Source organism: Gekko japonicus, unplaced genomic scaffold, assembly GCF_001447785.1.
Source record: "Gekko japonicus isolate JY-2015 unplaced genomic scaffold, Gekko_japonicus_V1.1 scaffold1839, whole genome shotgun sequence".
Lineage (NCBI taxonomy): Eukaryota > Metazoa > Chordata > Lepidosauria > Squamata > Gekkonidae > Gekko > Gekko japonicus.
In genome coordinates this window covers 46,496-60,218 of record NW_015175415.1, presented here as the reverse complement: position 1 = coordinate 60,218, position 13,723 = coordinate 46,496, and the positions used below count along the sequence as shown (strand labels likewise).

At 43.5% G+C, this 13,723-nt stretch overlaps 1 protein-coding gene across 1 annotated transcript in view; it reads right to left on the bottom strand.

Moving 5' to 3' along the window:
- LOC107122644 (myc box-dependent-interacting protein 1-like) overlaps nucleotides 1-13,723 on the bottom strand; it is a gene marked incomplete at its 5' end in the record, with an annotated part of 63,509 nt that overhangs the window by 20,087 nt on the left and 29,699 nt on the right. Inside the window, 2 exons of the mRNA XM_015425769.1 lie at nucleotides 8,936-9,016; nucleotides 10,126-10,254. Coding sequence (XP_015281255.1) covers nucleotides 8,936-9,016; nucleotides 10,126-10,254 — 210 coding nt within the window. The remainder of the gene's footprint in view (nucleotides 1-8,935; nucleotides 9,017-10,125; nucleotides 10,255-13,723) is intronic.

Here is a 13,723-nt window from a genome sequence, read left to right as displayed (position 1 = left end):
ATTCCTGCTTAACCAAGGAGCCTTGCAATCCCTTTGCTGTCTTCTTCGTTTCAGTGGTTCAATTTTATGGGTTGTGGGTCTGAAACAATATGCTTCAGCCTGGGCTTTACATTTTAAACTATTTGATTTAAATTAACGTGAAATCCTAAGAAACATTATGCCCCCTGCTTAGAACTGTATTGATTAAGTGTGATGGCCAATTTTATGAAACTATGCAAAGATGACCTTTCTTTTTAACAATGAGGTAGGGTTTATTAAGTTGAAAATTATTTGCACTTACCTAGCAGTTCCAAAGCAAGAAATTGCAAGTAGTGGGAAGGTAACAGCATTCCGTGCACCTTGGTGTTTAGTCATGCCGGCCACATGATCACGGAAACGTCTTCGGACAGCGCTGGCTCTTCAGCTTTGAAACGGAGATGAGCACCGCACCCCTAGAGTCGGATTCGACTGGCTTTCGAGCAAGGGAACCTTTAGCTTTACATAAAAAGCACAGCGATCTTGGTATCTATGTAATTATATTTACCTATGTAATATAATTCTCTGCATATCTAGTAAAGGTAAAGGTTTCCCTTGCTTGAAAGCCAGTCGAATCCAACTCTAGGGATGCGGTGCTCATCTATTTATCTACTTGCAATTTCTTGCTTTTGAACTGCTAGGTTGGAAGGAGCTGGGACCAGAGACGGGAGCTCACTCCATCTTGGGTCTCGAACTGCTGAACTACCGACCTTCCAGCCTGCAGTTCAGCGTCTCAACCACTCAGAAATAAATCCTACTGATTACAGCCAGCATGCATAAGATTGCAGCCTGACATTACAACCCTAAACAGAGTTACACCCTTCTAAATCCACTGAAGTCAGTGGGTTTAGAAGTGTGCAGCTCTGCTTAGGATCCCACAGTTAATTAACTGCAAGTTAAACTGCAGAATACTTTAATCTGGTGACCTAGCCTCAGCACACAAATCCTGCTTGACGTTCACATTTTTTTTTAAGCTGGGATAAACAGCAAACAACCAAAAGGCAAGGAGAACAATTTTTATGTCTCTTGACCAAGTGGCCTACAAATCCAGTATTATTCTATACATTATGGGGTCACAACCAAAAAAAATCTGTTTACTAAATATTTACAAGTGCCTTGGGCCTTTTTTAAATCATAGGATAAAAAAGGGTTAGTTTTTTAAGTGAGCAAGGGGAGGGTGGAGGAAAGCTAGTACAGAAAATGCAATCAAGCTTGGTTCTCTCAGTAAAAGGTGGGGGGAGACCCTTTCCACATCTATTTTGGCCTTTTGGAGAAAACTCATTCGGGCCAGTCCTGACTAGGGTTGCCAGCTCTAGGTTGGGAAATTCCTGGAGATTTTGCAGTGCAGTCTACAGAAGCCAGAGTTTAGGGAGGGGAGCGGTGGCAGCTGAACAGAATGCGATAGAGGCCACCCTCCAAAACAGTTATTTTATCAAGGGGAAAGAGAGATCTGTTGTCTGGAGTTCAGTTGTGATACCAGGCGATACTACAGCCAATGTGGCATAGCAGTTAGTGTTTCAGAGCAGGGTCTGCCAGACCCCGGTTCTTGCTGTGAAAGCTGAGTGGGTGATTTTGGACCAGTCATAGACTTTTAGCCTAACCTACCTCACAGGATTGTTGTGCAAGTCAGAAGAGGGAGAGGAGAATGATGTAAGCTGCTTTGGTTCTCACTGTGAAGAAAGACTATATTTTTCCTCCTGGGGAACCATTGTTGCTAATCTCCAGGTGGGGGGCTGGAGATCACTCAAAATTACAACTACTCTTCAGGTAGCAGAGGTCAGTTCCCCTGGAGAAAATGGTGGACTCTGTCATTATATCCTGCTGAGGTTGCCATAGCAAGTTGACACTGATTGCCCAAGGCCAGGGCACTCTCCCAGAGCCTCTTTCTAGAGCTCATTTTATTTATTTCCACAACAGGCCTTATTCCTAGTGCTCCAATAAAAACATTATTACTATTTAGGATCCAGGATTCTGGGGGGGAGGGGTATCATGGTGGCTAATTTGGGGGTAGGACATTACTGTTTTGGGATTCAAATCCATGTGATTTTTCAGGTTCTGGTGTTTTGGGACCATTGTTTTCAATGGAGAACAAATTTGAGGGTCTGAGGAAGCTGTTTTTAAAGACCACAACATTAAATTCACAGAAAACACACTCTTGGCTCTGTCTTAAGACTACCTAAGTTTCAAGCAGATTGAACGAAAAGAGGTTCAGTTTTACAGACCACCAAAGCAGGAGCCCCTTGATGCAGACCCATTTCTCTCCACTGATTCCCATTGGTGAAAAATTGCATCAGCCGTCAGCATTTAAAAAAACCCACTCTGCATTCATTTCATTTTCCTACTCTTACAGTGACTTACTAACAATAAAAAATTCACCCTTCCGTCCAAAACTCTGTGTTGAAGTCTGTTTCTTTCCACAAGGCGAAGAAAGTAAGTAGAACAGTAGATCTCCTATTATTGCTTACAGGGGGCTTTTTCAGGGGTAGCTGGAGTGGCTGTTCAATCAAATGGCACCAACATTGGAGGGGAGTGAGTGCTGCCTGCCTACTAAAGACCACCCAAGTTGCAAGTGAATTGTACCAAGGGGTCCAATTCTATGGGCCCCTGAACAAGATATTTCTGGGCATTCTACTTGCAGGGGAAAACAAGCTCTGCTCCCACAAAGCAGAGAGGGAGGAATGATCATCCTAGAACAGCAGCTTTGTTGGGCCATGTGCCTGGGGAATTTGGAGAATCAAAGGAAAATAAGATGCCTGTTGCTGTCAATGGTAAGCACCCAAACACACACACAAAAAAAATCACATGGATGTGTGTGTGGAGTGAGTGTTTTTCATAATACTTAAGAATCTTGGAATTGTATAACTGTTCTGGAAAATCATGGTAACTATCAGAAACAGTGATTTGTATGTGTATTTCAAATTAAATTTTTAATTCTTACTATTTTATCTATTGTATTTTATTGTTTTATACTAGTTGTAAATCACCCAGAGAGCTTTGGCTATGGGTAGTATAGAAATAAATTATTATTATTATTATTATTATTATTATTATCATCGTCATTATCATTATCATTATCATTTCAGCTTGGGAATTCTGGAAGGCATACCCCTACCTGTGTGAAAAACAATGAAAGGAGGGCAGTGGTAAATATGCCTACATTTCTGCTATCAGAGCCCATAGCAGTAAAATTAATATAGCAATTTAATAAATTTTTCAATAAAAAGGTAAACGTGGTGGCAGTTGAGAAGTATGCATACTATACAATTGGAGATAGGAAAGGCCATGCAGTCATTTCAAGATATAAAGCAGAAGCAAATGCCAAACAGCAACAAGGTTTAAGCTTCAGGAAATGCCATAAATATGTACTGTCAAAGCACAGGAGATGGAGATCTCAGGTCAGAGTATGACAAAGGCAGAAGATGATGGCTCCAACATAATACTTCAGATCAATACACTGAAGAGGATGGGAATGGAAAGTCAACACAAGAATGACAAGCTTTGCATGATAATTGACAATAAAGATAATGTTTGCACATGCACTGAGCAACACATAGTGTGGTATGCTGCACTAAAGGGCTGTATTAAAAGAAATCTTACCTCCCATAAATCCCAAGGCAAAGACTAAGCAAAGCAAAGAGCAACAGGAGTAGAAACATATTAAGATATTATTATTTCAGCCAGCATACAAAATACAGCCATATGTACAAAGTGTCCATGTACCACCCAGGTTGTCCCCCCCCCAACCTAATTTAACCTAATAATATACCATTCCCTGACATGAATTGATAGTACTCTTGACTATCAATTATTTTGGAGTGATTATTTCAATACTCTTGTTCTTTAAAGTACTTGTCTCCTACTAAATAAAGGTGACTCAGAAGACCAGTTTTCATCTCACCATGTAGTGGGAACATCCTTGTGAAGATGTGCAATCTATAAAAGTTTGGTACATAACATACTAAGGGCACCATGATAGTTTACCATGTGTCAATGCCACCAGAATGCTTTGGATGATTTCAGGGAACTCAGTTCAAATTCAGATCCATCCCAGATAACACAATGGGTGCAGGTGCAAACTCTTTAGATTAACTCCCTATTAATATTGCCAGAAAAAAATAATAGGAAAGCGAGTATATTTCTCAAAAAAATATTTTCAGGGAGTCTCTCAGTTGCTATGAACACATAGCACTTCCTACCCAGCTGACAAGGTCCCCCTGATGCTTAACATTTCATGCAGTCAACAAATAGCAATGACAGACCAACCTGGGCGGCAGGCGTGGGCGACTTCCCTACAGAAATGTTATCTGGCTTAATGGGATCAAAATCCAGATCCAACAGGCTGGCTCCCTCCTGGAAGGGCCCCGGGGCATCAAACTTGGCAGCATTAAGGGGGAAAAAGCAGTGCTGAGTATTAGTCAAATATAGGAAGGCACTCGAGTGTGGAAGGTGTCATCCAGGTGCTAGAGATGCAAAAGTAATGCAGAGAGTCATGTGGTACAAACAACAAAATGTTCACAAGTGCCCACAGAGTGTGTAATGTCTTCGTATAGAAAGACAGCCATGAAACAAAAAGCATCAGTACCTCACACAACTGTCATCCAGCCTAAGTTTCTTTGTTATTGTCAGACACTTCCACCACACTGCAGCCCCAGGTGAGAGATAAAATACCCTCTTCTGCTTTTAATCCTCTGTGACTTTTCTCAATGGGGATCAACTTCTCAAATCTTGCCAAAAATCCTTAGGTCAGCAACGTTTAATATGGCCATAGCACCTACACTGCAAATGGAGACACCTGGAACTACCTTGAAAAGACGAGATTTTCAGGGAAACCTTTACTTTAGTCAACAATACTGCCATAGTCAGGAATACGAAACATTCTTCTCTGCTTAGAAGTTAGCTTTTCCCACTCCTTTCTCTTTTGCTCTGCCCTGACTGCAATGCTTCCAATAGCAGAATCCTATTTCCAAACACAACATTAATGCAAGTTCTCTTAGCACTTTTCAAGGCTTGCTGTCCATCAAAGTTCTGTCTTCTCAGGCTAATTAATTGTATAATCTTAGCAATGGAAAGTATGCTTACTGGGGCTATCAACCCTTCTTTTGAGGTAGCACTAAAAATGTACCATTCATATACACATTCAAACTGAGCATAATGTCCTTATTCCCACAGAATGAGTTACAAGCCATACAGTTTGCACAGTTTGCTATTTCTGGACAAAAGTGGATTTGTTCAAAGATTTCAGCAATATTTTACTTGACCACAACAGTTCTTCTGCTCTTAGACAAGGTAACGAATTCCAACAAATTCCAACTCCCCAACAAAGACCCCTCCCACTGAGGGGGTATAAAATTGATGGTATATCCAAACAGAAGCCAGGATAGTTTTGATAGTAAAAGGTAAAGGTTTCCCTTGCTCAAAAGCTAGTTGAATCTGACTCTAGGGGGCAGTGCCAAGCCGAAGAGCTAGCACTGTCCAAAGACGTTTCCGTGGTCATGTGGCTGGCATGACTAAACACCGAGGTGCACAGAATGCTGTTACCTTCCCAGCGACGCGGTATCTATTTATCTACTTGCAATTTCTTGCTTTCGAACTGCTCGGTTGGCAGGAGCTGGGGCCAGAGATGGGAACTCACTCCATCACATGGCACCAGGGTCTCGAACTGCCAAACTACAGACCTTCCGGTCTACAGCTCAGTGTCTTAACCTCATCACACACACACACACACACCTTATTCAAAGAGAGGACCCCTCCTTTCCATACATCTGTGGTTGTCTATCAACTACACTTCATATTTAATGCAACTTTTTTCTGTCCTTCATCAGCCTCCAGTAGAATGTGCTAACAGAAGAAGCAGTTCTTTGTCTCACCATTTCCTTATCTCAAAGACGTGAAACTTAAACTATAGCCATGACTTGTCATCTAAAGAATTCTGGTGTTAAGCTTTTATTCCAGTGCGAATCTGTAGGTGCTACTACTTCTTTTTTGACTAAAAAAGGATAAAAGAAACAAAAAGATTAAAGGCAGAGGTTATAGCCATGTTGGACTCTTACCTGTCACCGGGTCACCTGCACCAGGTGTCCATGATGAGTCCTTTTGTTTGGGTTAGTTTCCCTTACCGCTCCCCCCTCCCAATGATCAGCCCTACGACATATTGAAACTTCCACAGGGAATGCATTAATGGTCAGAGGTTTTCCAGTGGTTTCTGCTCTAGGAACCAGATTCATCAGTTGGAAACCCATACTCCTTTAGATTGATGCTGTCCAGTTCAGGTGTCCCGTACTCTAGAGCGGGTTCAAAGCCGAATGCACTGTTTACACAAGTGTTTACACATAAACATACACAATACAACACGGTGTAAGAGTTGTTGAGGCATGCGGCAAGGAAAGGATAGGTGTGGACAGGGATAGAAGGCTGCTCGGTGGCCCACGGCTTTTTCGGATACAGAAGGATGCATGGGGCATAGAGTCAGAATTTGTGCACTTTGGTTCCCCTAAGAAACAGACTTCTCTACTGCTGTAAAAGCTCTTATATTCCTCTCTGCCATTTTACTAGCACATTCCCTATTACTTCAGTGGTCTCTAGGGTTGCCAAGTCTTACCTTAGTTTTAGCGGGGGAGTCCCGGGCCCCGTCCTGGAGGTCCTCGACGACCACTATCATTCGAGGGAAAACCATAGAGTTTTCCCTCGAATGCTAGAGCGCCCCCCCCCCGCAACGTGCCCAGCATGACGACGTCACCTCTGGGTGATATCATCACGCCGGGCATGTTTCCGCAATCCCGGCATTTTGGGGGGGGAGTCCCCCCAGAGGCCCAATTCGCTGAACAGCGGGTAATGGACCCATCGAGTGGGGGTTCCCCCGCCCCCCCTGGGGGACCTGGCAACCCTATTCTCTGTTAGATTTACCATGTATTGGGGGGGGGATTTGATCTTCATCTGCATATGTTTAATGTATAGGCATAAAGTCTACCTGTTGATGGCTCAGTTTTCAGTGAGGGAGTAAACCTGTGGCCCCGGATCAAAGGTGACAACTCATATGATGGCCTGCTGCTCCAGATTGCAGCTGACTGTTCAGACAAAAGAATGCTTCTCCATTCAAATACATTACATGGGCATAGCCATTCAGTATGTCAGAGAGATGCCAAGGCCCTTCTTTCTGATCTATGTGGGGGGATTTTTAAATTTGTTATTTTTATTAAGTCATTTTATTTTATCTTTCTCACTGCCCATATGACTCAAGGTGTCTTATATAGCACAGAGGAAAAAGGCATTAAAACCAACCAGAAGGAGGGTTTTTTTTTTTGTATTTGTTGATTTAATAGTTGTTACCCTGTACTTTCACCCCTAAAAGTGAGGCAATTATACTCAGATGTTAAGCAGTTATGTAAAATCAGAAATATCATGTACATCATCCAGCTCCAATATATATATATGAATTGTCACAGGAGCCAGAGTGGTGTGGTAGTTAATGAGTGGCAGACTCAAATCTGGAGAACCGGGTTGATTCCCCACTCCTCCATATGAAGCCTGCTGGGTGACCGTGGGCCAGTCACAGTTCTATTAGAACTGTCTCAGACTCACATACCTCACAAGGTGATTGTTGAGGGGAGAAAAAGGGAAGGCAATTGCAAGCTGCTTTGAGACTCCTTAAGGCAGAGAAAAGCCAACTCTTCTTTTTCTCTATATAAAAAGTCAGATTGTTCTAAAAAAAAAGCAGTCCTAGGCACACCTGGTTGCTGGGCTGGCTCAGGACATCTTGGTACTCAAATGGAAAATCCAAATGGCAACCTAGGGTTACATGGTCTGGGTTGGAAAATACCTGGAGACTTTGGGGGTGGATCCAAAAGAGGGCAGGGTGATGGCAGGGGCCTCAGCAGGGTACACGGTCATAGAGTCCACCCTCCAAAGCAGCCATTTTCTCCAGGGGAGCTGATCTCTATCAGCTGGAGATCAGTTGTAAAAGCGGGAGATCCCCAGGCCCCACCTGGAGGCTGGCAACCCTATGGCAACCCCACCTCCCATTTAGCAAAAATACAATTAAATTAAGAGCTTCTCATAACTGTCAAAAATTGCCACCTGAGGCAATATCCTCATAGCAACTCTTGATATGTCTAGTCTTCCCCCACAGAATTTGTCCCTGCAGATTTTGCTCTGTGTAGGTTTGCCAGCTGCCCAAGGGGGGGGGGGGGAATGCCCTGCCCCATTAACAGAGGCTTAATGGGATGTTATTTATCAGGTGATGTAATTTATCTCCATGCAAGGAAAAACTTCAGCTGCCCATTTCCACACAGTAAGTCTCTATTAAAGAGAGAGGACATTTTTCTCCAGGCCTGCTGGGAACCCTAGCTCTGTGGCATCTATTTTTCCCCACAGAGATCTCCTCTCAGGCATTTTTATGCATGACCCTTATGTCTTTGCAGCTGCATCCTCAAAGGTATCCTTTTAATTCTCAACAGTGTAAATATAGGACTCTGTGGATATTGATATATATTTTTTCTGCCACAGGCTGCCTATTTTCCTCCTGTAGTTCTTTCACTTCAGATACTTCTTTTCAGTCATTTCTCAGTAAAGGAGATCTTTACAGATACTGTTGTTCCTTATCACTAAAATAGAGAGATTTTAAAGAACTGTCCCATTTCCTCTACTAGAACTGGCTCCATTGTCACTACTTCCTGGTCAGACAGAAAACCATGCCTGATGCTCGTTCATACTTCTATTTAGATAAGTGCAAAATTGTTCTCTCTCACACTGGTAGTAACCAGAGCCTGGTGCTTTTAAAAGAGCTAGGTGGCAGTTTTATAGGTTTCCTTGGTGCACCCAAGAAGGAAGCCTAATCCACCAGCTCATGTTAGCTCTGTTCACACTATCCACATGAGCTTGTGAGGTGATTCCACAACCCTTGAAACCTGAGGCCTAAACTTGCCTTTTCTCCCAATTCCAGGCCCCTCGTGCAATGTTTCAGCCGTCGAACAGGAGGAAGAGGTAAAAGTCGCAGGCCACCACGCTGAGGTAAGGAAGGAAGAGTGGAATCAGGAAACAGAATGGCTAGAGGTGTCACTCAATGAATAATGAAAATAATGGTGATGAGGATGGATATGAATCATGGAAATGTTGCCAGAAAACTAGTCAGGGTGTTTTCCTTTCACCCACTCCCCCCACTGGAATTAAAGCATCCTTAGGATGAGCTAGTGATGACAATTCACATTTGCTTGTCCAGGAACTCTCTTGGGCACTAAGCTACAACAGAATCCCCCCCCCCCCCAGTCATTTCTCAAGCTTTACAAGATTAGCTTGAGTGGCCATAGGATGCTGAATTGCTGAGGAATGCTAGTTACTTTTAGAAGAGACTTCAGACATAGGCTACTGGGACAGAAGTCTGTCTGGAGAATAAAGATTACAGCTCCACAGAGAGGTGCAGCATGTAAAGTCACTGACACAAACCCATCTCTCTTACAGAAATACAACTCATGTGAACAAGCTACTCCTTCCCATTTCTAAGGAGGACAGCTACACTTTTAACCCTAGAGGCTGCAAAAACCGTGCAAGTGCTTAATACAAGACAGGCCCGGTTCATATACTCAAAAATCCCAGACATGAAGCAGCCGTCTCATTAAAAGTACACGGGAGGAGGAATAAAAGAGCCAAGAAGCCTGCATCAAAGCCAAATTCCAGGGAGGCCCTGTTCCATTTCTGAAGAAAAATCATGCAGTCAAGGGACAAAGTATTTGGATTTTCTATACGTTTCCTATAAGAATACACCTCGTCCCATGTATGCACACATTTAGCTAAGGAGAGATGGGATTTGTCTTCATGGCCTTGGCCGCTGTGATGAAGATAAGAAGCAAGACAGATTGAGGTAGAACTTCTCCACACACCCTGCTTCCCTTTTCATCCGACCTCAGTCAGAGACAGACCACAGCCTGATAAAATGGAGTTAAAACCTCACTACTCTGTTTGCCTACTTCATATCCTGTCGGCTCTCTACCATCACCCGACTTCCCCACCCTGAGCAGTTTTCATGGCCTGACACCTCTGATAAGGAAGAGATAAACAATGAAGGTGAAGTGGAGTAAGGATTGGGGAAGAGAGGGCAGGGAAGAAGGAGAAGCTAACCTGTGAGGGGGTTGTCACACTGATCTCTGGGACAAAATTGTCATCAAACAGGTTGATGATGTTCTCCTGCTTCATCTCCTTGGATGGAGTGAGTTTTGGAGGTGGCGGCACGGGAGGGCCTTTCCTCAACTGCATGCAAGCGAACACACAGCGATAGCACAGACAGCAACACCCAAAAAACCAGAGACAGGAACCTGGTTAGCAAATACTAAAAAATAAAAATAAAAAAATAAAAATAAAACACACATACCAATAAAGGGTCTACAGGGAGGTAAAACACAAACAAAACAAGCATGGGAGGAGGGGAAAACAGTCACACACTTCCAAAAGAAGGCTTCGCGTCATTAGTTACACTTCAGTTGTGGGCAGGTTTCCCTTCTGCAGAGGAGAAGCGTAACACAATTAATATGCATAGGATATGTCATGCATACATAATTAGAGCCTGTGCAACCTTCTGGAGTACATGGTAGGAAGGCACACACTACAATATAAAGTGCTGAAGGACTAGGGAAGGTGGCGGATGCTACTCTTGCTAGCAATACCTATTTGGATAGAGAATGAAGACACCTAAACCAGCTCAACTGGTCCCTAAAGAAAGCATGCTCCCAGCAAGCTGAAACCCACTCTTTGATGAATACTGGGTCATCTTCACCACTTGGAATCACACCTCTGCAGACTAAACAAAAATGGAATGAGATCCAAGAGAAATCAGGACCAACTCAATCACAGCATACTTGTGCTACAACAGGGTAAAATTATGCTGGACTGGACATTCCTACCCTTTATTACATTAGGATTTTTATCATCATGTGCAAAGCTTAGAGGAGGGGGATAAGATACATGCAGGATCTCCCCCTTTCTTCCATCATCCTTCTTCATTCAGTTTTATGCCTTCAACTGAATACACTAAGAAATTTGTTAGCTGAAAGACAAGTCTCATTCTTAAGTAGAATGTCAGGGTGCGTTCAGACGGCTCTTTAGATCCACGTGAGGTACGAGTGCCTCATGGATTTAAATGTAATGTCCAGACATCAACATCTGGGAAACGTCCGTCTTCCATGAGGATCCCGTTCTGCTGCGCTTCGGAGCCGTACTAAAAAGGTAGTAGTTAAAATCTGGAGTTTTCGGTTCCGACGGGCCACTCGTGGACTTGCCCCTGTCTGATTGTTCCAATGCGCAATTAAAAAATGGGACCTGTTCGGGATGGTCTGACGTCAGACCATCCCGAACGGGCGCCATCTTTAAAAAATCTTGATTCTGCGCATGTGCGGATAAACAAGGCTGCAATATCATGCCTATGCGCATGCACAAAAAGTTTTTTTTTAAAAAAACCACTGCACGTGCCTCCTTCAGTGGACGCTATCTAGACAATCCACAGCGGAAGCAGCACGCGGTAAGGCGATTCCCCCAGGGGATGCCTGGTCATGCGAGGATGGATTTAAAAGATCGGGATCAAATTTGAGCCGGCATAATGGCGGGATTAGCTGCCCGTCTGAACGTACCCTCAGAACATAATTTATTGTAGCAATTGACCATTACTAGTCAAAACATTATGCAAAGCCCTCTTGTTACTCTTTACCCATCCTAGGAGCATCATTTCCTAGGAGAGGAGTCCCCAACATGGTGCCATAGTGCCCAGCACCTTTCCTGTTGCCCGCCAAGTGTTTTTGAAGGTGTGTGGGGCCCAATGGAGCTTTTGCTTAGCAAGGCTACTAATTGGCTGTACAGATTTTTTTTTTAAATGTTGCTTTGGCAGCAGTTGCCACCAAAGCACAAGGATCTGCACCGTGTGACTGAAGGGAAGCTGCAGCATTTAGTGGTTGGCTGTTGTGTCTCCTGTGGCAGCCTTTTTTGGTAGCTGCGCCCATCAACGTTGTGTCAGAATTCGAAAGGTGCCTGGAGGCTCAAAATGTTTGGGGACCCCTGGCCTAGGAGAACACGCCTTGTTTTTCAAAGCTGCTAAGGGACTTGAATGAGCACAAGTTAAGCTCAACGCTGAGGATTTCAATTGGCTCCATGAGGACAGCATCACATCACAATATGAAACAATACACAGATTCACACAACCTGCTGTTCAGTGCTTCCTGTAATATATTCAGCTGCCTTCAGTAGCTCTTTAGTATGTGTCTGCATTTAATACAAGAAGAGGGCACTGTAATTTCCTAAGTGTATTGACTAGTTTTGCAAAGTCCCACTTTTTCTAGTACTTGCCAAAAAGGCTTTCTATGCAAGCTTCATATCTTATTGATTATAGGATAGAAATGCTGCTGTTTTGATTTCCAATAAAGAACTGATGGAAAGGCCCAGTTCTAACTCTCTTGGGTAAAGGAGAAAACATATGAGAGGACATGGCTGTCTGCCTGCACCAGCTGTCAAAAGTGGTATTGTTTTCCTTCCTCTAACACTTAAATAGCATTTCACCCTCAACCATGCCTACTAGAGACTACAGAGTAGATGGAAACCATATCCTCTGTATAGGACAACCTTTAGGATAAATCTGATTAATAATTTTCTACTAAATTCAAAAAAGATCCAGTAGCTGTAATTTCTTCATATGCCTTTTTTGCATGCCATGCATACATTCAGAGGCCTTAAAAAACAACAACAAGAATATCACTTTTGGATCAATCCATCCTCTTTCCATGGTGTTTAATGATGTCACTCTAGAGCTCTAACAAGGAAACTAAGGTCACACCTTCAATCCTTCTAGCAGGTAGGGGATCCATTTATATGCACCCATGGCTCTTGCTATAAACAGATTATCCAGCATTTAGATAGTGCTTCAAGAAACTGTGAGGGGGAAATATTAGTTTGGCATGCTCTGTTTTAGAGTTCAAGAAGTTTCCCCACTGCTACCTGAACCTACCTGTTCATTCCAATCACCTTCAGCACACCCAATTTAGTAATCTACCCACAGGTACAAACCAGTGACCTATGCTAGAAAAATGTATTAGATGTACTCCCAAGTGATTCATTAAGCACCTCATTTGCAAATGCCTTCATCATTATCTGTTTGTAACGCATATAAATTCTCAGCGAGATTAATCTTTTCTTCCCTTTAAATGTTCTAAAAAGCCGGTTTTATGCTCTTTGTCTTATGAGTCTAATGCATAACATGACCAGGATTTCCTATGGTGGCCAGTCTAAATATGTATTAAAAGATAACCACCAGCTGATGGCAGTGTTCACCACATATTCTATTTTGTGTTTATGCATTGCCACATTGCCTTAACCAGTCCTTTTGGCTATTACAGGCCCTGTTCACAAGGAGCATTTGCCCTGCGGAAGGCACGATAGTTGGGCAGATTTTCCGGGCGCGATCACACCGGAACATCTGGGAGGCGTAGCGCACCTGTGGCCAACCCGTGGCATGCCGCTGAAGATGTGCATTTAAAAGGTACCTGCAACAACCTACTGGCAAATGGTTTGCCACGGGCTGCATATGGACTCCTGCGGTTTGATCGCGCCGGCACGCAGCTATTCCCCCGGTGTGCCGCTGTCGCGTCTGATTGCCCAATGGCGGATCAGAATGCAACGGCGCAAATAGCCACACCTCCCCCCCCCCCCCCCTGTTTCAGGCCGCGGGACCGTGCGCCCC